Below are 22887 nucleotides of genomic sequence, written 5' to 3' on the forward strand. Positions count from 1 at the left end.
AAAGCGACTCAGGCTATGAGAGACGCCGCACACCGCGTTGCACACAGGACGGTGCAAAGGCAAAGTAGAGGTTACACAAGAGAGAAGAACACGGACGGAGTCTCAAAGTTCAGAAGCATATTCCAAATGCAAAATGCTAAAAGCTTCTTGCGAACTCCGCAATACAACCATTCATATGTTGTTCTCAGAAACCGCGAAGAAAGCACCAAATACCGTTTGTTGATAACACGCCAGTCCTAAGTAGGATCACGAGTGGAAACTCCGTAAGAATGACCTGATCTTATGCTTAACTTTGGCATGTCATCTCGAATGCTAAAACATTTGGTTTGATCAGATCAGAAGCATTCGAGGTCAAAACGAACAGCGGAACCTTCCTCTTTTCCAAGTTGGTTTGGTTCGGTTTATGGGCGTTTAACGTCCCTAAGCGACTCAGGCTAGAGGGACGCCAAAGTGAAGGGCTCCGGGTATTTCGACTACTTGGTGTTCTTTAACGTGAATCAACATCGGACACCACACGGACCTTTAGAATTTCGTCTCCATCGAAATTTCCACCGCCGCGGCTGCGATAGAACCCGCGTGCCATAGCCACTCCGCCACCGTGGACTGGTTTCCTGTTTTCATCACGTGGCCGCCAACAGTGCAGGCAAAGGGAAACAATGCTACGTGCAATTTCATTTTATATGGTTAGAGGGGAACAGCACAAGAAAATGCAAAGAATACACAGAATTCGATCCAAACAAAGAAGGACTACTTTCACTCTTTATGTTGCTCTGCATGGAATTGAGGGTGAATAAATCTGGCGGTTCACTTGCCACTGTCCTGATCATATTTACTAATAACACACAGTTCAGTTTCAGTTACGCATCAAGGGGGCTGTTGTACATTCGGAAAGGTCAAGTTCTAATGCTATCCAGACGACAGGCTCATGCCAGCCTCCCGTCACCGAATTCTTTTTATTATGTGTCAGTGCTTGTGAAGTGCTAATTACTTACTCCATGCATGTAATGTTGAAAACTATATTTTCCGAAGCCCAAGGATGAGTAAAAAACAATCGGATACTGGAATATAAAAATCGCGTATCTAAAAAATCTTTCTTGCTGAAAGTGAGACACATGGATCACTAATGCAAAAATAAGTCTTGTATTTTGATATGAAAAGCGCTTCCACTATTTCCAGTGCAGTTCGATCTCGGTGACCCAACAGACCGCTCGTTCTCGAAAGTAGCGGAGAACGTTCTTTTTCCCCTTTGTGTTGCTGTAGTTTCAACAATGTGCTACCTAATTGCTTGAGGTATCACTCCTTTTGTGTCTTAAGAACCCGTCTAGTTGCGAGTGAACGCTTTGTTCCGCCCTTTGTGTCTGTCTGTAGCGCTTGCGTCCTTCACAATTTATGCTTACCAACTTGCTCAGTTATCAGCCCTGACGAAAATGGCTGATGCGAGCGTTCTTGCCTCACCGGCAAGGACCCAAACGTTTTCAATGCATATATGCCTCGGTAATATGGAAATCGAACAATGGTCGCGGTAAAAATGGCCAAGGGGCAATTTGGTCGATATGCTTTTCTCGACTGTGGCAATGAGATATCTTTAGTACGGAACACCAGCAAAATGCAGTGGGAAATTGTCAGTTTTTTTAGTAATATCCCATTTTTAGTACGTTCATCTCTTGCAATCGCACCGTGATCCTTGATTGGATGACTGACTGCGAATATTGCGCTCTCTAGAGCTCCTGCTACGTTAAGGGCTGACTGAGTACAGATATCACTTAGCATTGCGTGCGGCGTGGAAAGTCGCAGAGCGGACAAGGCATCACGCGTTTGATCATGCAGCACAACAATATTTCAATCATAAATACTTCAAGGACAATGCATACTGAGTTCCCAAGCATTGGTTGAACTTCCTCGTCAATCCCGGTCAGTATGCAGAAAAGAATACCTATATAAATTTGTAATTTTTAATGATTTTTCTTTCGTTTTCTTCACAGTTTCTTACCCCTTCACTTGCCAATCTTCAAAAATTGCAATATATGAAATGCAAGGTCCTTTTGCCGTCAAAATACACCCTTGTTAATTTCTATTTTGGTATGTTGTGAAATCAATGGGGAAAAATAAAGAACTACATTCGCAGCTTATTGAGAGAACAGGAATTATTACAGGAAAACGGGCGCACATCGAGCCTTGCCGGAGCCGAGTGTTGTTGAAGACCAGTCACATGAATAAACAATGTTCAAATGAAGAAAAGAGAACAAGCGTAATTGAGATATAGTTGGTGATTTCCAGAAAGAAAAACAATTAACTAACCATTTTGTATCTTTCACTGGCAGTGAGTTTTACGCAAACGTATGGCGTAAGGATGAAACACAAATCCTACAGGGGATATACATATCCCTGGGTTTCCCATTTTACGCCGGTCGGCGTAAACGCTGTTCCTCTGTGTCAACAATTATGTGAGCACGAGTTAGTTGACTTTCGCATGTGCGATGTTTTTTCGTGTGTGTATATTATGACGTGCTTCTTCCTAATGAAAAATATGTTGCAAGTTCAGCGCTGGTGTGTGTGTCTTGTCTTTTTCTTGGTCTGTGTCTGTTTGCGCTCTTGAACCGTTATTATGAATGTGTTTTGAGCTCTGCATGAAGCGTAACACTGAATAGAAGATAGCGCGGTCTAGCAGGCGAGCAATATGTCGGATATGTGAGTGCAATAACTCGAGTAAAATTCAATTTTAATACTATCTGAGGTGCAAAGGCGCACCGCATTTGAATCATTCCTTAACTTTTAAACTTTCAGCCAACATGGCCGCTGGATTAAAGCAAACTCTTCCCTTAGAAAACCTTTTACTTGGCCACTTCAGGCCCACCCATACACCTTTACCAGGTGACCGGTGCTCATATTAGAAAAAAAGTGTACTAGTGAAAAGTAATGAAAATTTTAACTCGAATACACTGGTTCTGTGCTTTGTGGCACAAGCTGCCTTCGCTTTTCCATACCTTTAAACGCACATTGATAACCAGGGTACTCAAGCTCACCCTCATCAATTTCTTGCACTTTGAATTTATTTTAACGGGTGCTGTGCGCGCGTGACGCATAGCTCCCAGACACGTACCAGACAACACGGAAAGCGCCCAGTGCGGCGGCTGTAATGGGTTGCTCAGTGGCTGGTCGATCTGCAGGAAAGAAAACCGGGTTTGCATTGGCACAATGGACAACCCAATGAACGCTGGTATTCTCTTGGACGTCCCATCAACGTCCTAAACATCCACAGGACGTCCAAGGAAGTTTCAGAGCTCACTGAGAACTGAATTTGGTGTTAACAGTTCATATCTGGCGAAGGCAACCCATGTTAATGAAAGGTGAAGGCTACTGGAAACTATGAAACTGATTGGGCAGTCGTTTCACAGGCCAAAATCATACGTGTCAGAGTTCGTAGTTTAGCGCTAGGCCCTTAGAGCGAAGGAACGAGACCTCGCAGAGGCCTCAATAGCAGATCAGCCATAAGCGCGTTCAAACGTTATCATACAACGTACTCACTTCAACGATAAATTCTCTCAGGAGGAGAAAGCGCTGACAAACAACAAATATACCGAAACAAGGGGCCGGTGTCCAAAACTTCACTTGGTTACAAGATGGAAGAAAGGTGAATTCTTTACCTGGAATCTCTGAAAAAGAAAAAGATGCAAAGAAGTGAGGAATAAGTACTACAATAAGTTTCATAGAAAAGGTAAAACGAAATCAGCAAAAAAAAATCGCTGTGGATTAGCTTCGTTAAGCCCGGTAATTGCGAAAGCAATATCCGTACCTACGCCATGGTACAGCTGGTAGTGTAGTTGGTGGTGGTGCTTGTGGTTAGACTTGTGTTGATGCATCGGTTATACAATCCAATCCAATCTACTCCAATCGAATCCAATCCACTCCAATCCAGTCCTACCAATTCAATTCCATTCCAATACAATCCAATTCAATCCACTTCAATCCAATCCACTCCAATCGAATCTAATCCACTCCTATCCAGTCCAATCCAATCCAATGTAATCTACTCTAATCTAATGTAATATAATCTAATCCAATCCACTCCAATCCAATCCAATCCAGTCCAGTCCAGTCCAGTCCAGTTCAGTCCATTTCAAACTAATCCAATCTAATGCAACTAAGGTCAAATGAAGGTCAATGGTGGTCACCGCCGCGGCACGGCAAAGGCGTGAAAGTGCAAGTAGTGTTGCTTTCGCAATAAAAAAGAGAGAGAGAGAGAGAGAGAAAAGGACGGAAAGGCAGGGAGGTTAACCAGGCGATGCCCAGTTGGCTACCCTACACTTGGGGAGGGGAACAAAGGGGAAAAAAGGAAAAAGAGCGGCAAGGAAATGAGTTTTCTAAGTGTCCAGCGACCACCATGTCACAGGGACATAGGGCGCGCACTGAAAACTAAAAGATTATAGGCGGGAATGCAACCCCGAGTCTTTTAAGAAAGTCAGGAGCGCTATAAAAAGTGCATTATCTGTGGGAGGTGACATAAGGCGACCAGGGACTAGTTTTGCGGGAGGTGCGTTGCGGCGCGAAGTCCACCGATGTGGTACTGAGGGCTTTCCGAGGCCGAACGCATATGGTCCATTGAGATTTTCTGGCGTGCCTTGTGTTTTATTCCAGATATGTGGCTCCAGGTTACATTAAGACGCTTTGAATTTGGGGCCACTTCTACCGTCTCTGCGTGCAACTATCTCCTGTGCAGTTCAGTTCATGCCAACCTGCCCACATTCCCGCAGCGCCCGCCATGATAAGAGCAGCGATGTACAGCGCGTTTTAAGGCTCCCTGCAATGCACAAGAGCATATGGAATTTTTCCTAGGCTCACAGTCAAGCAGTTTCTGTGCTTTATTTATCCATAAACATTCATAACTGCTTCTAGAGTCTTAAATGGCAAACGCGAGCTCTGGCGCGCGCGTCTATACCTGAGTAATGTATAGGGCAGGCACAATCAATGGAGCCCGGCGTTCATTTCAGCCGCTATTATAACATTTAGATACCACCCGCTGCTTATTAGTCGATGCCGCAATTCTAGTCTCAAATAAGCATGTACTCAACCACTGGAATGCTTCAATCTTGCAAGGATGTGTATTCAAAAAGCTCGAACAAATTAAGCTTAGGCTCTTGCTTCGTTCTCTAAACATGAGAGGCAAAAAAAACTCATTACTACACGCGAACCTGTTCTTGAATGCGACAGCACCAAAAATGCGTTACCTTTGCCTTTCGCCCACTCGCTCCGTGATATGCGTCTTCCAGAGCTCAAGTAGACAACAAAGCGGACAGACAGTGCACGCAAATACAGCCCCGCCAAAACGCTTTAGCCTCAGATCCCCACACAAAATTAGAGTCAGTCGCGACATTCAAGCTAAACAAAAAAACAATGCGACATGTGTTGCATTGGAACAACGAAGGAGCTGGACGTCACAAGGAACTCACCGGGTCATAGTAGTGCGACAGATGCTACAGGACTCGCCGCCGCCGGAAAGTCCGCTATTACGCGATGCCGGTATGTCACACGAATCAATGGCCATCGACCGCGGGATCAGCTCCGCTGCATGATGCTGATACCTGCATGATTATGCGAAGCTTCAAAAGGCGCGGCCCATCACAACCCAGTCAAGAGTGTGCGTTAAATATAAGCAGTGCTGCCTTCCTTATCAATGCTTGTCAGATTATTCGCTTTCCGATGGGAGCCATTGCGCAGTCACCTATTGAACAGGCAGGTGGAAGTTAACGATTCGTCACTCGGGAACAGCAACCTGGCCAGCACAAGGCCCCATAGATGGCAGCACTTTCCGTCGCAGGGCAGTGGCGCATCGCTTAGCCGCTCCTCCACTGCGCCAGAGGGGTATGAGGACTCCCAGTGATATATGAATGGAATGCAGAGAATGACCTTCTGCGTATATGCGAAGTACCCCACTTGTCTTATCGCATTTGTCTTATAATGGAAGATATTTTAACGATTATACAGCTGTTATAGCTGTCCATAAAGTCAGCAATAAAATTGTAATACGGAAAGGTTTCAAGCAGGGACGTTAAAGAACCCCAGGTGGTCGAAATTTCCGGAGCCCTCCACTACGGCGTCTCTCATAGCCTTAGTCGCTTTGGGACGTTAAACCCCATAAACCAAACCAAACCAGGGAGACACGATCTCGCCAATGCTATTCACCGCCTGCTTACAGGAGGTATCCCGGGGCCTGAAATGGGAAGTGTTGGGGATAGGAATTAATGGAGAATACGTGAGTAATTTGCGATTCGCTGGTGACATTGCCTTGCTAAGCCACTCAGGACAAGAACTGCAAAGCATGATCAATGCTAGACAGCATGATCAATGTTAGACAGACAGAGCAGAATGTTGGGGCTAAAAATTAACATGCAGAAAACCAAAGGAATGTTCAACAACCTAGCAGGGGAACAGCAGCTCGCAGTTGGTAGCGAATTGCTGGAAGTAGTAAGAGAATATGTCTACTTAGGGCAGGTAGTGACCGCAGATCAGGATCATGAGAGGGAAATAACTAGAAGAATAAGAATGGGGTGGAGCGCATATGGCAGGTTCTCTCAGATCATGAATGGCAGTTTGCCAATATCCCCCAAGAGAAAGGTATACAACAGCTGTATCTTACGGTACTCACCTATGGGGCTGAAACGTGGAGGCTAACAAAGAGGGTTCAGCTTAAGTTAAGGACAACGCAGCGAGGTATGGAAAGAATGATGATAGGTGTAACGTTAAGAGATCGGAAGAGGGCGGAGTGGGTGAGGGAACAAACGCAGGTTAATGACATCATAGTTGAAATCAAGAGGAAGAAGTGGGCTTGGGCAGGGCATGTAATGCGAAGGCAAGATAACCGCTGCTCCTTAAGGGTAACGGAGTCGATTCCAAGAGAAAGCAAACGTAGCAGGGGACGGCAGAAAGTTAGGTGGACGGATACAGTGGCCGCAACTGGCAAAGGACAGGGTTAATTGGACAGACATGGGAGAGGCCTTTGCCTTGCAGTGGGTATAGTCAGGCTGATGATGATGATGATGATCTTACACTTAAGGCGGTGCTTTATTGTCCACTCCAATCTTGTCATCTATTCCATCTTCTTTTGCTTATATAGTTCAAGCCTACTAAGGATGAGCTATAAGCTCGGGTGTGCCGCTGGCTGCATCGTTCGGTTGCGCTGATAGCGGCACAGGGTAGACTACGCAAAACGGCTTTCGCCGTAAAAATCCGGGTATTGGAGGGAACCTCTTCAGATTGAAGTTTGACGCTGCGCATTTAGTTGCATTGGTCTTACCGCTGGGTTAGTTGCTGCGAGGAATACCTTCCGTCTCTCTGCCCCACCTTTTGTGAGGTTTCGAGCAGTTTAATCGAAGCCTTTGAAGCTTGCTGTCTGATAGATATCGCATTCAGCAAGCATATATGAATTAGAAAACACGTTAATAAAGAACTTTTCTAAGCGGCCAATCTGGAGAACTCATTTTCCGGATATATAAGGAGCACGTATCATTAAAGCCCCTCTTGAACATGCTCTTATTCATACGATTCGATCCGTGGTGCATACACCTGTACTCCTAGAGTGCTACCCCCATTGGACCTTGCTAGACCGTGGTTTACCGCGGGCTGTGCTAAGGTTTACGAGTAGGTGGGAGATTGGTTTGGTTTATTGGGGGTTTAACGTCCCAAAGCGACTGAGGCTATGAGAGACGCCGCACTGAAGGGCTCCGGAAATTTCGACCACCTGGGGTTCTTTAACATGCACTGACATCGCACAGCACACGGGCCTCTTGAATTTCGCCTTCAAGAAATTCAGCCGCCGCGGCCAGGTGAGTAGGTGGGAGAAATTCGTGGCTAATAATTCGTGGATAATCGGAACAGCCATTAACCAAGCCTATAAAAAACTGCGCTTGTTGTGTTATCTTCTTGTCCTTGTCTTTTTGTGCGCAGTACCCCCCCTTGTATTCACCATGATTGACCGACTAGCCCAACAACGTACGCTCTTAAACTATATTGAACAAACCCCTGTTTTTGTTCTTCTTGTATGCCTTAAAAATAATAACGTCCGCGGCAGCCGCGTTTCGACCAAGGCCAGCCGCAAAAGGCGCCCGTTTGCTTTGCGATGTCAGTGCACGCTAACGATCTCCAGGTGGTCGAAATTATTACCCAGCCGTCCGCCATCCCAAACCTGTCTCTTTCTTCTTTCACTTCCACCTTCTTTCCTTTTCTTACGGCGCGGTTTGATTATCTATCGATGTGAGAGACAGTTATTGCGCCATTTGCTGTCTTCCAAAACCAGTTTTTTTTTACAAAAAAAACACATTTCCTTTTTAAATGACAGCCTCAAAAATGTTTTGCATACGCAATTGTAAGAACGTGAAAGAAGTAGCGTTCATTCTAGGAGGATATTGAGAGGCTTGAGAGACGCTTTCTGCTATGTCCGTGCGCTCTCATGGACATAGAACAACCGGAAAATATTAAATTCCTCTAGACATGAAATAAAATGCGAACTCATAAATTAAACACGAAATAAATATTTTAGCAGAAGGAGACTGGACACTTAAGCAGTTACTCAAAATTCGGGGGGGGCACTTTGTTGACCTGTGAGGCCGAAGCCTTAAGCGCAGTGGTGCTGCTTGTGTTACTGATGCGTTGTTAAGATGTTAGGCTTCGCATCTACGAGTGAAACACGACAGCGTCTTGCAACGCTGCCAGGGAGTCCACAGAACGCCATCGCCCGTTGGGTTCTATGCCTTGCTCGTCGGTAAATTGGGTTTTGAGGAAAGGAAATGTATCTGTCTCGCATACTTCGGTGAACACCTGAACCTCGCCGTAAGGGAAGGGAGGGAGATGGGAGTAAACGAGGACACCGTATGCACTAGACGCGCCTTTGTTCATTCGAAACATCAAGCTGGCATGGCGGAGTGGTTAGCAAGCTCGTCACGCACTCCAGAGACCGGGGTTCGATTCCCGAACTCGACCAATTTCCTACTCAGTTTTATTTATCTGGCTTGATTAGAAAGGTTAATTAGGCTAAGTGGGTGATTAAGCAATTCCCTAAACTCATTCCCACTTATTTGGAGCATCACTATACGATCCCTTTAAGTGGTTGCATGGTTACTAGCCAAAGTACAATTATCCCCGTTTGAAATTCGCGCACTGTGACGTCACGACCATTTCGACCAATTGAAAAGCGTGACATTTCTGTCGACAACTCCTGCTTACAACGATGAGGCATTAAAGGCTTCTGCCTGAAAATTTGATGGCGCAAATATGTCTTAAGAAGTGTGAACAGAGCTTGGTAGAGCTGAGCTGACCACCAGCTGTTATTTTTTAAGGCGGATGCCTTTAATGCCTCATCGTTGTAAGCAGGAGTTGTCGACAGAAATGTCACGCTTTTCAATTGGTCAAAATGCTCGTGACGTCACAGTGCGCGAATTTCAAACGGGGCCAATTGTACTTTGGGTAGTAACCATGCAAGCAATTAAAGGGATCGTATAGTGATGCTCCAACTAAGTGGGACTGAGTTTAGTTAATTGCATAATTAATCAATTAGCCTAATTAAGATAGAGGAGAACGAAGAGGTCAGAAGAAAGAGTAAATGAAAGACGCGCGTCGCAGCAACAACCGCTGCTGAAAGAACAGATCAGCGGCCGAAACCTCCACCACCACCCACTTCCCCCCCAAGTTCGACGTTGCTCGTTTCGTTGTTTCTCGTTTCATATACATTGTGTGGAACATCCTAGACAGTTCCAACATTTGACAGGTGAATGACAGAACACGATGGATAGAATTGCAATAATGTAAATATCAAATAGCCTAATTAACCTTTCTAGTCAGACCACATAAATCAATAAAACTGAGCACGAAATTGGTCGAGTTGGGGAATCGAACCAGGGTCTCTGGAGTGCGACACGACCACGCTAGTCACTCCGCCATGCCAGCTGAATAGTTTGGAATGAACAAAGGCGCGTCTAGCTAATACGGCGTCTTCGTTCACTCCCATCTTCCCACCTTCCCTTACGGCGAGGTTCAGGTGTCCACCCAGATATGCGAGAGAGAGAGAGAATATATACATTTCCTTTCCTTAAAAATAAATTTACAGTTCAGCAAGGCGTAGAACCGAATGGGCGATGGCGTTCTGTGGACTCCCTGGCAGCGTTCCAAGACGCTGTCGCGTTCCACTCTTACAGGCGAAGCTTAACATCTTAACCCCACATCAGTGACACAAGCAGACAGCCAATGGACGTGTCATTCGCTGGCAGCACTTGAATCATCATTCGCAACCACATTCGTGGCAGAATGCTGTACTCAGGCTTTCGACTTGCACCACTTTAGTCGCCAAAGTGTCTCCTAATTTTTTGTTACCCTTCTCGAGATTCAGTTATTGTGCTTTCTTTGACGCTAATAGTTGCGGTGACCGGTAATAATGAATTTCGATGCATTCTGTTAGGTGCAATAGGTTGAGGACCTCATTTTCCCGGAGAAAAAAAAATTGAAAATTAGTTTGGAGGAAAGAAAATGACGTAGTAACTGTCCCATTCTGGTGAACACCGTAACGGAAGGAATAAAGGAGGTAGTAAATAAGAAAGAGAGAAAGAGGTGTTGTAGAGAAGGTCTTCGGAACAATTTGGACCATCTGGGGATCTTTAACGTGCACCTACATCGCACAGCACACGGGCGCCTTTTGCGTTTCGCGCTCAATCGAAACGCAGCCGCCGCAGTTGGGTTCGAACCCGGGTACTCCGACTTAGTAGCCGAGCGCCCTTACCACTAACTATAAGCATTTTCATCCACCTTACGCAAACTACGAATACCTTCTTAACCACGTAAAGCATGCAGTACACAATACTTTTGTGTTCACCAAGAAAAACTGAGGTATTTACCTGTGAGCTTGACTATCGATCCTCGTCAGGTGGTGTCGTCAGTTGTTTCCGTGACAACGAAGAAACTGCGTCCTTTAGCCACACCTGCGGATGCGTCGGAAATTCGGAAGCTGGTTAGAAAATACGGCGAATGTTTTCTTCCCGCAGCATGGGGCGCGTAACGCTAATAAAAGGCGGGAACCAAGTCAGTGTTGGTCACCGACGAATACCCCGAACAACGGCGAGGTTGTGGCTGGTAGTTTAGAGCGATTTGTTGCTTATCACATTCGTTCCGGCTTAAACGGACCAGGAATTTTTTTTTCTGACGTGGCGGTCACTTAGTCCGCAACAAACACGACGGTGAAGGATAGGGGACTCTTTCATCTAGCTACGCTCAGATGTTCGCTGCAGCGTTCATGCGAAAATAACTGTGTCAGAGCAGTTTATTCTGAGTAGGTTAAGCCTGAAATGATCACTTTCAAATCGCGCTAGACGACGTACCTTGTTCAGTCAGGAAAGGGCAGACCCTGTACACTCAAATTGTCCGCCTATAGAAAATTAGAATTTTGGTGGAGGTGAAGTTCTAAAGAAAGAACTGCCGTAGCGGAGGACTGTGTCCTGGCATCGCACGGCACGGGTACCTTTTCGCGTTTCGCCTCCATCGAAACGCGGCCGGCTGGCCGGGTTAGAACCCGGGAACAGCGGCTCAGCAGCAGAGAGCCCTAATCAGTGAGCCATCGCGGCGGGGTCTTGGACATGTCCGCTTCGGTCTGTGCCAAGTGAGGCATACTTTGGAACACCTTGCCCGTATTTAATAATAACGTGCTCTGGGATGAAGTGCATTGAAAACTGCATCAGTGCTGGCATCAGCTAAAACTAATTTTACTAACCCTGCGTTGCGATTGCTTACGGTTTTGCACTGAAGTGTCAAAACAGAGATAAGCGCTTGTGTCCTAAGTGTTGTATTTCTAGGAAAATAACGTGAAATGAGACGAAAGCAGCGTTTTGTTACTCCTTTCTTCGGTGTCGTCGTCGTCCCCGGCGTTGTCTGTGTGCGAAAAATTCCAGCAGCATTAATACATAACAGTCTTTTGGGTAATAGCTTGGATTAGTCTAGAAGGTTTGTTCTAGTGTATTGACGACCAGGACGTCCTGACGTGTGCAAAACTTTGTCATGCAGGTTTTCGTCGGTACGGAAGTGCGGCTACAGGGTTCGCCGGGTGCATCTGCAAGTTTGTGTAGTTCTATGGCGCTCTTTTCAGTATCGCTCGTCTAGTCGTTTACGCACTAGGGTTTGGTCGAAAAGCCGCCGGCGTCGTAGCTGTAGTTGCTGGCATCGCGATGGAAAAAAAAGTATCACGCCAACCGTTCGCCGCAGAATGTTCCAGACGATGTAATATCATTCAGCGTGTCGAGCAGCATAAACTTCCTGGTTTTGTTAGAGAGCTTGCGGCAGGATTTCTTACCAGAAACCTATAATCGGGGCTGTGGGTGTCCACCGAGATGTGTGAGGCAGTTACTGACACTTCATTTCATCAAATACAATTTCCATGTCCTTCATTACGACACCGAGATACGGCACCTCTTTCTCTCTCTCTCTTATTTCACTCCAACCTACCTGCCTTTCCTGACGGCGGAGTTCGGGTATCCGCCGAGATGTGAGGCAATTAGTGAGCCGTTTCCTCTCCTCAAAAATTACGAGGAACTTTAGCGGCTAAAGTGGTCAAAGGCGAAAGCCTGAGTGCTGCATTCTGCTACGCGATTGTTCACTTCACATTTTGTTGGTGCATTAATTAAATGCCACTTAAAGATGCTTAAGCTTCGCCTTTAGGAGGGGAACGCGACAGCGTGTTGTAGCGCTGCCAGGGAGTCCACGGAACGCCACCATCCGTTCGGCGCGATGCGTTGCCCTTTGAACGCAACGCTTTTTAAGGAAAGGAAATGGGGCTGTAATTCTCTGTCGTCTCGGTGGACACTTGAGCCGCACGGTACAGTAAGGGAGGAAGTGTGAGTGAAAGAAGGAAGAGGGGCCGTAGTGAAGAAAATGGAAATTGTATTTGAGGAAAGGAAATTACGCATTAACTGTGTCACATATTTCGGTGGACACCCGTCAAAATTCGCGCGTGGTGACGTCACGACAATTTGGACCAATCTGAAACGCGGACAAATACGCCTTGCTTTTCGGTAAATTGGTTCTTGAGGAAAGGAAATGTATCTGTCTCTCATATCTCGGTGGACAACTAAACCTCGCCGTAACGGGAAGGGAGGAAGATGGGAGTGAACGAAGGCATCGTATTCACTAGACGCACCTCTGTTCATTCCAAACCATCGAGCTGGCATGGCGGAGTGGTAGCGTGCTCGACTCGCACTCCGGAGACCGGGGTTCGATTCCCAAGCTCGGCTAATTTCTTATTCGGTTTTATTTATTTAAATGGTCTGACTAGAAAGGTTAATTCGTCTAATTCGCTACGTAAGCAATTAACTAAACTCAGTCGAACTTACTTAAAGCATCACAATACGATCCCTTTAATTGGTTGCATGGTTAGCAGCCAAAGTACAATTGGGCCCGTTTGAAATTCGCGCACTATGACGTCACGACCGTTTCGACCAACTGAAAAGCGTGACATTTCTGTCGACAGCTCCTGCTTACAAAGACGAGGCATTAAAGGCTTCCGCCTTAAAATGTCAGTGCCCGTTAAAGAACCCCAGGTGGTCGAAATTTCCGGAGCCCTTCACTACGGCGTCCCTCATAGCCTGAGTTACTTTGGGACGTGAAACCCCAGTAAACCAAACCAAACAATAAAAAATGCGCTGCATTCAAAGCCTCTTTGCAACGGGCCAGGCATCACGCTGGACGGGCGATGGCATTCCATGGTCTCCCTGGCAGCGCTGCAACACGTTGTCGCGTTTCACTCCTAAACGCGAAGCTTAAGCGTCTTCGAATTTTTTCCTATTTCATTCCTTTGTCCTTTAACATTGCAGCTACCCTTTTTCACGCCAGGGTTCACAGGAATGATGCAATATTATACAAGAATATTGTTACAATAAACAGCCCCTTGCAATCACTCTCACCCCAGGCACTGTGGTTTGCTTAAGGTCGCAAGACGCCGTAGATCTGGGCGACACCTCCAACTCTTCTAACAATTTCAGTTTGCGCATAAAAGTTTTTCATCCTCTCTTCGTCGGCCGACTTACGCACCCGCAGTGTTAGTTCAAGGGTCAGGACACTCGGTTGCTCTGCTGTAATACGCAGCTGGACTCGTCGCCGCGACTGGATGAAGAAGAAATGCAAAATGCATCCGTGTGTGGGCGGATCAGCGTTACTAGACCTGGTTCTAGTAACGTTGTGGGTGGACGTTTTCGCTTGTAAAGAAGAGCAGGTAGTGAAAATTATTGCCGAAAGGTGAACGCAGGCATTTTTTTATGTTTAACATACAGCCTCATGCGTTGCTAACCGATATGTGAGGCAACTACTGCGCCATCTAATTATAAAAAAAACGGTGTTCAAAAGTGTTTCCGACGGGCAAGACGTCCTGCCGAAAGGGCTATGGCGTTCCGCTACGTGGACTTCCTGGCAGCGCTGCAACACGCTGTAGCGTTCCATTCCTTAAGGCGAAGATTGAGCGCCTTCAATTTTTTCTCTAGGTGCACAATACAGCCATCTACCTCAAAGTGCGATTTAGGGGCCCACTGAACAAGGGAGCGATTTATGCGCCTTTCCTTTCCTCAATAAGCGGATTGTGCAACATTGTCAATGCCAATACGACAATGACTGGTGGTGGCCTATTCTGTGGCGCGTTTATGTCATGTTACCCGGAAAGAGTGCGTCATTCATCCCACGGCTTTCGCCGAGAGTGCAGCTAGAAGTTCTATAAGTGATGTCGGGGCACGTTATATTTCCCCAGGTGGTCCAAATTATTCGCAATCGCTCCACTACTGCGTTTCTTTCTCTTTCTCCTTGCACTGTGATGTGAGACAGTTATTGCGCCATTTATTTTCTTGAAACACCACTAATTACGCACCCGCCGCGGTGGCTCGGTGGTTACGGAGCTCGGTTGCTGACCAGGAAGACGCGGGTTCGATCCCGGACGCGGCGGCCGAATTTCGACGAAGGCGATATTCTAGAGGCCCGTGTACTGCGCGATGTCAGTGCACGTTAAACTCTAGGTGGTCAAAATTTCCGGAGCCCTTCACTACGGCGTCCCTCATAGCCTGAGTCACTTTGGGACGTTAAACCCTAATAAACCAAAACGTATACTAATTCCGCGGGCGTGTTGCAGGTTACGACTTCAGATGGTCGAGCCCAAGGTCGCAGTAGCTGCTTCCCTCCTTGGTGGGCGCCCGAACGCACTGTTGGTGGAAGGTGGAAGTTTAAAGAGAGGAAGAGGTGCTGTAGTGGAGGGCTCCGCAACTGTTTCGACCTGATATCGCGCAGCACAAGGGCGCCCTTTCGTATCACCTCGATCGAAACACGGTTGCCGCGGCCACATTCGAACACAGGAACTCCGGCTCAGTAGCCGAGCCACCACGGCGGAGGCTGTGGAAATTAGTTGCAAACTTCTACCAGCCCAAGTTTCTCCAGGAGCATTCGAGGTAAAGAGAATTTGGCGAAGTGCATAAGCAGTTGTTTTCATAAAGGCACAAATCTGCGTGTATGAGCTGTCTCAGAAAAGAGTTACGAGAGTTCGGAACACTTGTAATTGCCGCAGCGTATGGAACAGGTGCCGCTTTTCCAAAAACTGACGCGATGTAGAGAATGTTCCTAAAGTCCAGGTCATGAGCAAAATAAAATAGACACGATCAAGAAATAAACAGTTTATGGGTTCATGGGGGTTTAACGTCCCAAAGCGACTCAGGCTATGAGGGACGCCGCAGTGAAAGGCTCCGGAAATATCTACAACATGGGGCTCTTTAACGTGCACTGACATCGCAGAGTACACTGACCTCTGGAAGTTCGCCTCTATCGAAATTCGACCTCCAAGGCCGGGATCGAACTCAAGTGTTTTGTGTCAGAATTAGAGAAATTAGGGCAAGAAATACAAGCAAACAGAGAACCAACAGTTTGTTGTCCTAATATTCTCTGTCATGCGGTCTCGTATTCCCATGGTAATCATGAATTTAGGAGCCCGATACCAGCTTTGCCGGCTATGCGTTTTAACGATGTCGAAATTGTACTCACGTCGGCGTCGCTCGCTTCCTGACGGCCATGCTGCGTGTGTTTCACTGGTTCTTTCACATGGATGCGAATTCCTTCTTCCTAAAAGTGTAAAAGGAAAGGCCTGATAAGATTCTGGGACACTCAAAGAGTATTTCACGCCCCCACAAGGACTGCCGACACTGCGTTCGAAAGGACATTCAATCATTTCTCACTCTCAAAATTCGAAGTTATTTTATATTTTTTAAGGCACACTCGTCGGGTGAACGGTTCTCAGTACTAGGATTATTCGCGGATGCTAATGCGCGAGTATGCAATGGCTCTCAGGTTGACAGGGTGATGAGAACGTCCGTCGCCGTCACCTTGAAAAGATCGAACCGAGGAAGTCGATGCGCTATGTGATAGTCGCGAACTCTCGAAGAAGTAGTACATCGGGAGGATGCGCGTGGCATACAGTAAGCCGCACGAGGAATGAACGGCAACCCTTTCGTTATGTGACGAGAAGCCTTTGAATGCACAACGTGCGTCGAGGAAGCTCGCTCCGACGCACGTCGAACGCTACGACACCTACATGCATTGCGCAGAGAGCGCTTTGACAGCCAAGGAAAACAAGAAAATGCGGCAGCATCTAATGATGGCTTGAAGACCTGTTACCGGGCAAACTATTCTGCCGCAGACTTCCCGTGGGATGTCCTCAAAAGGCTTGGATCTACCTACTCGCCCTCGCTGTTCCGGAAAATGGTATGTCTTCGGGCTGTTAAGAGGGCACTGTAATCCTCACCATGCACGATGACGTACCGATCCCGCGCCGAGGCAGATGTCGTGGAAAGCTGCTGCCGGTCAATATCAGTCCACAAAATTGTGAAAAGTCCTCCATGTTTTGCCGGCGTCTTCAAGCAGTCCCTTTTGTGCATTCCGAGACGCTGCACCAGCGACACGACCCGAACACAATGGCTTCTCTTCCTGGACTGATGTCGCAGGCCCGACTCCGTCTGATTGGGTGGACTGCCACGTCAGCAGAACAAGTCGTGCTCACCTGCTCACGTGCTCTCCATCTCTCTTTCTCTCAGCTGTCTCGTGGTTTATTTGGCGCCCGTTTCTGCATTTCGTGGCCGTCGCCGTTATCCGTTGCAACCAGCAGTGGACACCTTAGTCGCGCTTTAAGCTGCGAAACCAATGGAGCGAGGACTTGGAAAGCAGAGGGTAAAATTGGTAAATTTTATTTTGAGGAAAGGAAATATGGAGTATCTGTCACACATCTTGTTCAACACCTGAACCAGAGGGAAGACGCATGACTGCCCCCTTGGAGCAGCGGACACCTCATTCGTGCTATAAGCTACATGGCGCTAGTGAGAGATGTGTGCTGCAAGCGTTGGCATTGACAACGGTGTGCTAGAAACGTTGCGCAGAAGCTATAGGCCATCGGCGTTCGTTGCATTCATTGGCGTTGGCAACGTTTTACACTGAGATCATTTTAAGGAAAGGAATCACACATAACTGGCTCCCTGGGTCAGTGGACGGCTGAATCGCGCTTATAGGCACGTGGAGTGATAAGAGAGAGATTTGTGCTGCATGCATTAGCACTGACAACGATGAGGGAACTCTCGCGATCAACCATTAACTGCTACCTGCCAGGGTGGCAGGGTCGGTGGGGACTTCAATGCAGTTATAAATACAAACAGAATTTCTTGCCCCATATGCGGGGGAACAACCTGTTCCTCTCGCTCGTAACACCTCCCACTGCTGTGGCAAGCTCTCGAAATAGTTGCACGGACCTCGTCTTTGAGAACCAGGCATTAGTGCTGCAAGTCGTGCTTATATCCATCTATTGCTCCGACCACAATGCTTCCTTCATGACAATAAAGAACTTTGGAGTGTTTCCTGAAGAAGGAATATGTGTCAAAAATAACAAGTGGTCTGTAATTGTAGAAACATCTCTTGATCGAATTTTTTGCCTCAATCTATCGGAAAGCTGGAACAGCTGATGAGCTGCGCTCAAATTTCGCATTAGGAGGTAACATATTCGCTGGCAATTTTTTATGAATTTTTTTAAAGCACACTCGACGAAACAAACGGTTCACAACGATAGGCCCAGTCGGGAATGCATGTGCATGAGGCTGCAATGACTCTCAGGATAACAGCATGGTGAGAACGTCATTGTACCGGGGTGGTGGTGGTGAAAACTTTTATATTGTAAAAAAAGAGTTTGGGAGCCACAGAGTGGCCCCGCTACATGGTCGGCGTCCCTAGTCCGGGACACCGCACGACGAGGCCCCGTCTCTCGCCCGTTTCACCAGAGCCCTTTGGGACTCAAGCGGGGAAACTGTTGCGCTTTGTGACAGTCGCGGCCCACTCGAAGAAGCACCTCGGAGCCGATGCGAGGGGCACGCTGTAGGCCGCAGACTCAATGAGCAGCTATCCCTCTCGTCGTATGACAAGAAGCTTTTGATTGCATGAGGTGCGTCGAAGAAGCTTACCGCGACGCGCGTCCAGCGCTGCAATATCACCATTCATTGCTCAGAGAGCGGTTTGACTTTTGAGGAAAAGAAAATGCAGCAGAGTATCCGTACTGACTTTTCAGCATGCTGCACCGGACAAATTTCGTCCTCGCAGCGGTCGCTGGCTAGCAGCGCTTCCGACTGCTCTGCAGCAGAGTTCGTAACCTTAGGTACACCTTAAGTGTCTTGGCATTCGCATGTAATGGGATATAAGGTGACTTTTGCCTGGCACAATGGAGTATGGCTGGCGTATACAGAAGGGCGCATCTTTTGTATACGCAAATTAGGATAATAGCCTGTCTGATGCGGCACCTATTCAATGGCGTGTTCCCTGCTGAGGAATTAATGCTGCGAATGATGAGCACTATACTGCTAACTCCCTAATATTCCACTATGCTGTATGGACGGAAAACTTTATTTAGCAAGAGAATTCTAGGCTTTAGGACACAGTTCTCGCACGGGACCGGCACGAGTACCTAGAGGTCGGGTTCATTGGGTGCTAGGCCCGTAGTATAACCTCAAGCTACCCTATCCGCCTCCTGGTCCCCTGCCACCCCTGCGAGTCCCGGTACCCACACGATCGTATTTTGAATGGGTTTATTTTCTGTATTTATGATGCTGCTTACTGCTCCGAGGAGTACACGGAGTGTGGAATGACCTATTCTACCTTTCATAAACTTACAGCACGGCGTTTGGGATTCACTGACGAAGGTTAGCGACCGCCTGGATTTGTAGCCCCCCATCACTTCTAGACCGAAGGATAGCTACTCGGCCTCTCTTGTCGTACAGTTTCTGTGCGAAACAATCGAAAAGAGCATCTGACTTGGCTTTCGGCAATCCACTGTGGTGCTGTTGTCGTACACCCTTCGAGGAGTTGAGCGTGAGTGGTTGGAGGATGCAGTGGGGCTGTAGCGACCCAGCCCACGATGCCAACTTACGAGACAACCCTATGCTCATGGGTCTTGCGCCTCAAGTTAACTTTCCAAAACGAAAGCGAACGATCCCTGGAAAGGCATTCTTGTGTTCGTAGGGATTTCGCATCCGTAAAGCCGAGGCCTACTGGAGAAAAGAGGGTCGAGAGCGCATAGGGGTCTTTTCTCTCTCCATTGTCGTCTCATCTTCCGTTCCATCTCGCTCTTCCTGCCTCTTCTCTCCCGATAGCAACGTACTCGCCACCGAAGCTTAACGAATGAAAGGGCCCATTAACAACTGTGCTGTGAAATGCGATGGAGGTCTATCGAAGTAAACTTCATGTGCGTCGCGTCTGGTTGTTGGCGGTGTTTCAAGGCCGGCACAATAAATAAAGAACCTCGCATTTGACTGGCCACAAACACGTTCTCTTTCTTCCGGGATAGTTACAAGAAGGGCCATTCCAAACTTGTGTCGTATTTTTTTCTCAGCGTCAATTACCTTCTTAGAAAGATTTAGGTATAATGTGACTTTGTAGAAAAAACTAAGAAATTCGTTTAATAGTTCGCTGTCGTCCATTCCGCAATAAAAATTCCGAATGATACGTTTGCGGCCCAGATCTATCTGCGTAATGAATCCCTTCATTTCTTCGGTGGACAGGTATGACAGACATTGAAAAAAGCGCACGAAGGCACTATTGTTTGCATTTTCATTTGAAAGTAGCGTATTTTTAAATTTATCGGCACGCAATAAGCTTGAGAATCGTGATAGGCTCAAGTAAACCGTTTATTATTGTGAAACGGAAAGAGCAGCAAAAAGAAATTATCAGAAGGTAGAAATCTTTTCGGAGGTGAGAAAGTCTATATGTCTAAGCAAGGTAAAAACTTGATCTCCAGGATAGAAAAATTAAGATACTAATGGTTCGTTGGGGCGGGCAGCTGCTTCTGCTCAACGCGCTTCGCTTCAAAAAGTAAACAAGCTTAAAAAGACAAATTTGCACGTTATCTCCATGTCTGTACGCAAGTGAAAAAGATTCAGTGTGCGAAGAACATACCAGATTTCCGTGTTAAGCAGAGCATAGAACAAGCCATGCAGAATTGCTTGAACTGGCACCAAGTGCCGGGTATCGCACAAGCAAAGTTACTACAGAAATATTGGATGGACCAAACTGTGGCCGTAAACTACATCCGCGCATAAGCATTTGCCACTCGTCAGCCTTAAGGAGCAATCTTGTTGACTGGATGCATCTATCGAGAGCTTTCAGAGCTCTAGATAGATGCATATACAGGATGGGGCCTGAACCCACATGCAAAATGATCATGTAAACGTCCTTCCTTCCTCTGCTGATGGCAATCCTAATATCATATACAACCACTTCACCGTTCAGAACTAAAATCCCGGGTTTTCGTGGAGCGGCTCGCCAGCGAGACTGATTGGGTGGATGCCAATTCTACAACCGACAACAAAGACGGCAGCGTTCCTCGTCCACTGCTTCCGGTGGTGGGCAGCTCCCTTATCTGGTAACCGAGCACAAGCGTCGGTATTCGGCGCCAACTTGAGCTGCTTTCCTACATGGCCTCGTGGTCACGTTATGTAGTGATTTCCATAATGAAACGTAAATCTATCCCCGGTTTTCTGAACACACACACAGAGTAAACGAGTCTAATAAAATATTATAACTGCTCTTAATAGACTGCCGCTGAACACACTTACGTAGAATCACAGTTAGAAGAACTAAAACATTGATTGTGTCGTGCTACTTAGTTACTATCTTTCTATCCAGAGGTGAGTATTAGCTTATGAAAACTTGCTTACACTGCTACTTTGCTATCTTGCGGAAGATAAGAGCAAACGTTTCTCATTGTTGTTTTGTTCATTTAGTACCTTTAGTCATTTAGTTTTGTTCCGTTAGTACCTCTTAATTGTGGTGCACACCGGTAAGACAAAATATCCTGCATGCACTCTGCAGACACAACGTGGGGTAGTAACAACACGAGTGGTTGTGACATTCCCAACTGCGCTCGTCTTGAGAAATGAGCTGCAAGTAGTTCGCCACGCTCCCCGGCGCTGCCACATGGCCGGCTGTGTAAACTGTCGTCCAGGGACCCCTTACTACGCGCTGGTAAGCAGCGAACCCCGAGAAACTCGAGGTGGGAACTGCTACGACCGAAACAGACGTAATCACGCCGCGCCAAGCTTCGCCTCAGGCAGTGTACGTACACGGATTCAATTAGGCAAAGCAGGACGATACGCCGAATTCCGACTCCCCAGTGGCGGCTGTGAGCTTAGCCTGGGCAATGGTGGGACTCCTATAATAACCCTCTCTCTTGAGGGCTATATCGCTGAGAAACACACTGAGTGGAATGTGGGCCTGTTTGCGTCGGTCACGTTTCCATAATAGCCACTTCGTGAATGACTCGTATAAACTTCAGTTTCTCTCTGTTTGAATCCTCAAATTAAAATGATTCCGATAGACCCGCGGAATCGATTCTCGTGGCAATAACGATGAAGCACGTGTTGCGAACATGTTTGCTTCACCTGCATTCTTCCGTGATTGCGCCCCTATAGCTGAGCTTAAATCCTTGCAACATCGCACGAGACATTCTTAAGTGTGAGATGTGGTAACCTTAGTGGCGGTTTCCCTATTTTTGGCCCCGGCGACATGATCCAAGAATGCAGACGCACGATGCTTTTGTCTTGGCAGTTGGGTGGCAAGGCGGACGTACATAATCAAAGGTATGCCGAAAAAGCGAGGCGCACCGTCATCTAAGCTTATTCCTCTCCTCACTAGGGCACGATGATGAACTCTGTGAACGGCATCGCAACCTCCAACTAGGTTTGATTTATAAGTATGAAACCACGTCTGCTGCAACAAGAATAAAACATCTGGAGAAGAAGAGCGAGTTGGGCGAGTTGATATCGGTCCATTATGAAACAGCAGTGCGAATAAGGACGAGGACGAATGTAAAGACGACAGAATGAGCGCTGCCTCTTAACTAACTTCATTTGATTTGAAATGAAGTTTATATACGCACAAGGAAGAAAGGAAGAAAAAGAGGAGTGTGCAGTCATAGATAAGAAACAACATACAATTCACCGAGCCCTCAGCTTGTGAACAGGAATGCGAGCTCATTATCTGTAAGAACTATTGCGGCCTTGCTGATGCACCTGCCCCGATTTTTTGCGATATGGTATATGCCCACAACCAACCTCGTGGTGTTATCCCTGTGTTCGTATAGTACTATTACTGTGTTGAAGACAGTGCTTGACAATGTGGGAATCGTTTCTTTGTTTCGTCCTTACATTCCTCCCCGTCCTTATTCGCGCTGTTGTTTCAAAAAGGCTGGGGTTCAACGAGGCTTGAACCTACTTGTACGTGCGAAAGCTCTGTTAAGCATGGTCTCCACTTTCTGAAATCAAATGTCAAGGTCATGGTCAAAGATCAAGTTCAGTTACCTAATGGTGATAG

At 46.9% G+C, this 22887-nt stretch overlaps 1 protein-coding gene across 3 annotated transcripts; it reads right to left on the reverse strand.

Annotated features, from left to right (window-relative positions):
* Positions 1-1693: 1693 nt before the first annotated feature.
* On the reverse strand, positions 1694-16987 carry LOC149346517 (uncharacterized). 3 transcript variants are annotated; one of them, XR_016292399.1, is made up of 5 exons: positions 16793-16987; positions 16036-16113; positions 10878-10961; positions 5448-5579; positions 1694-3653 (listed from the first exon to the last, which is right to left on the reverse strand). XR_016292399.1 is itself a non-coding variant. In XM_089586474.1 (3 exons), the coding sequence occupies exons 1-3, from the start codon at positions 16886-16888 to the stop codon at positions 13948-13950; spliced, it is 354 nt and encodes a 117-aa protein (XP_089442600.1). In that variant the 5' UTR covers positions 16889-16987; the 3' UTR covers positions 13601-13947. The 3 variants fall into 3 exon arrangements, 1 of the variants encoding a protein (XP_089442600.1); XR_016292400.1 differs by lacking the exon at positions 1694-3653 and adding an exon at positions 3685-3918; XM_089586474.1 differs by lacking the exons at positions 1694-3653; positions 5448-5579; positions 10878-10961 and adding an exon at positions 13601-14127.
* Positions 16988-22887: the final 5900 nt, after the last annotated feature.

This window comes from Amblyomma mixtum, chromosome 4 (assembly GCF_055824585.1).
Source record: "Amblyomma mixtum isolate Tamu chromosome 4, ASM5582458v1, whole genome shotgun sequence".
In the NCBI taxonomy this organism is placed as follows: domain Eukaryota; kingdom Metazoa; phylum Arthropoda; class Arachnida; order Ixodida; family Ixodidae; genus Amblyomma; species Amblyomma mixtum.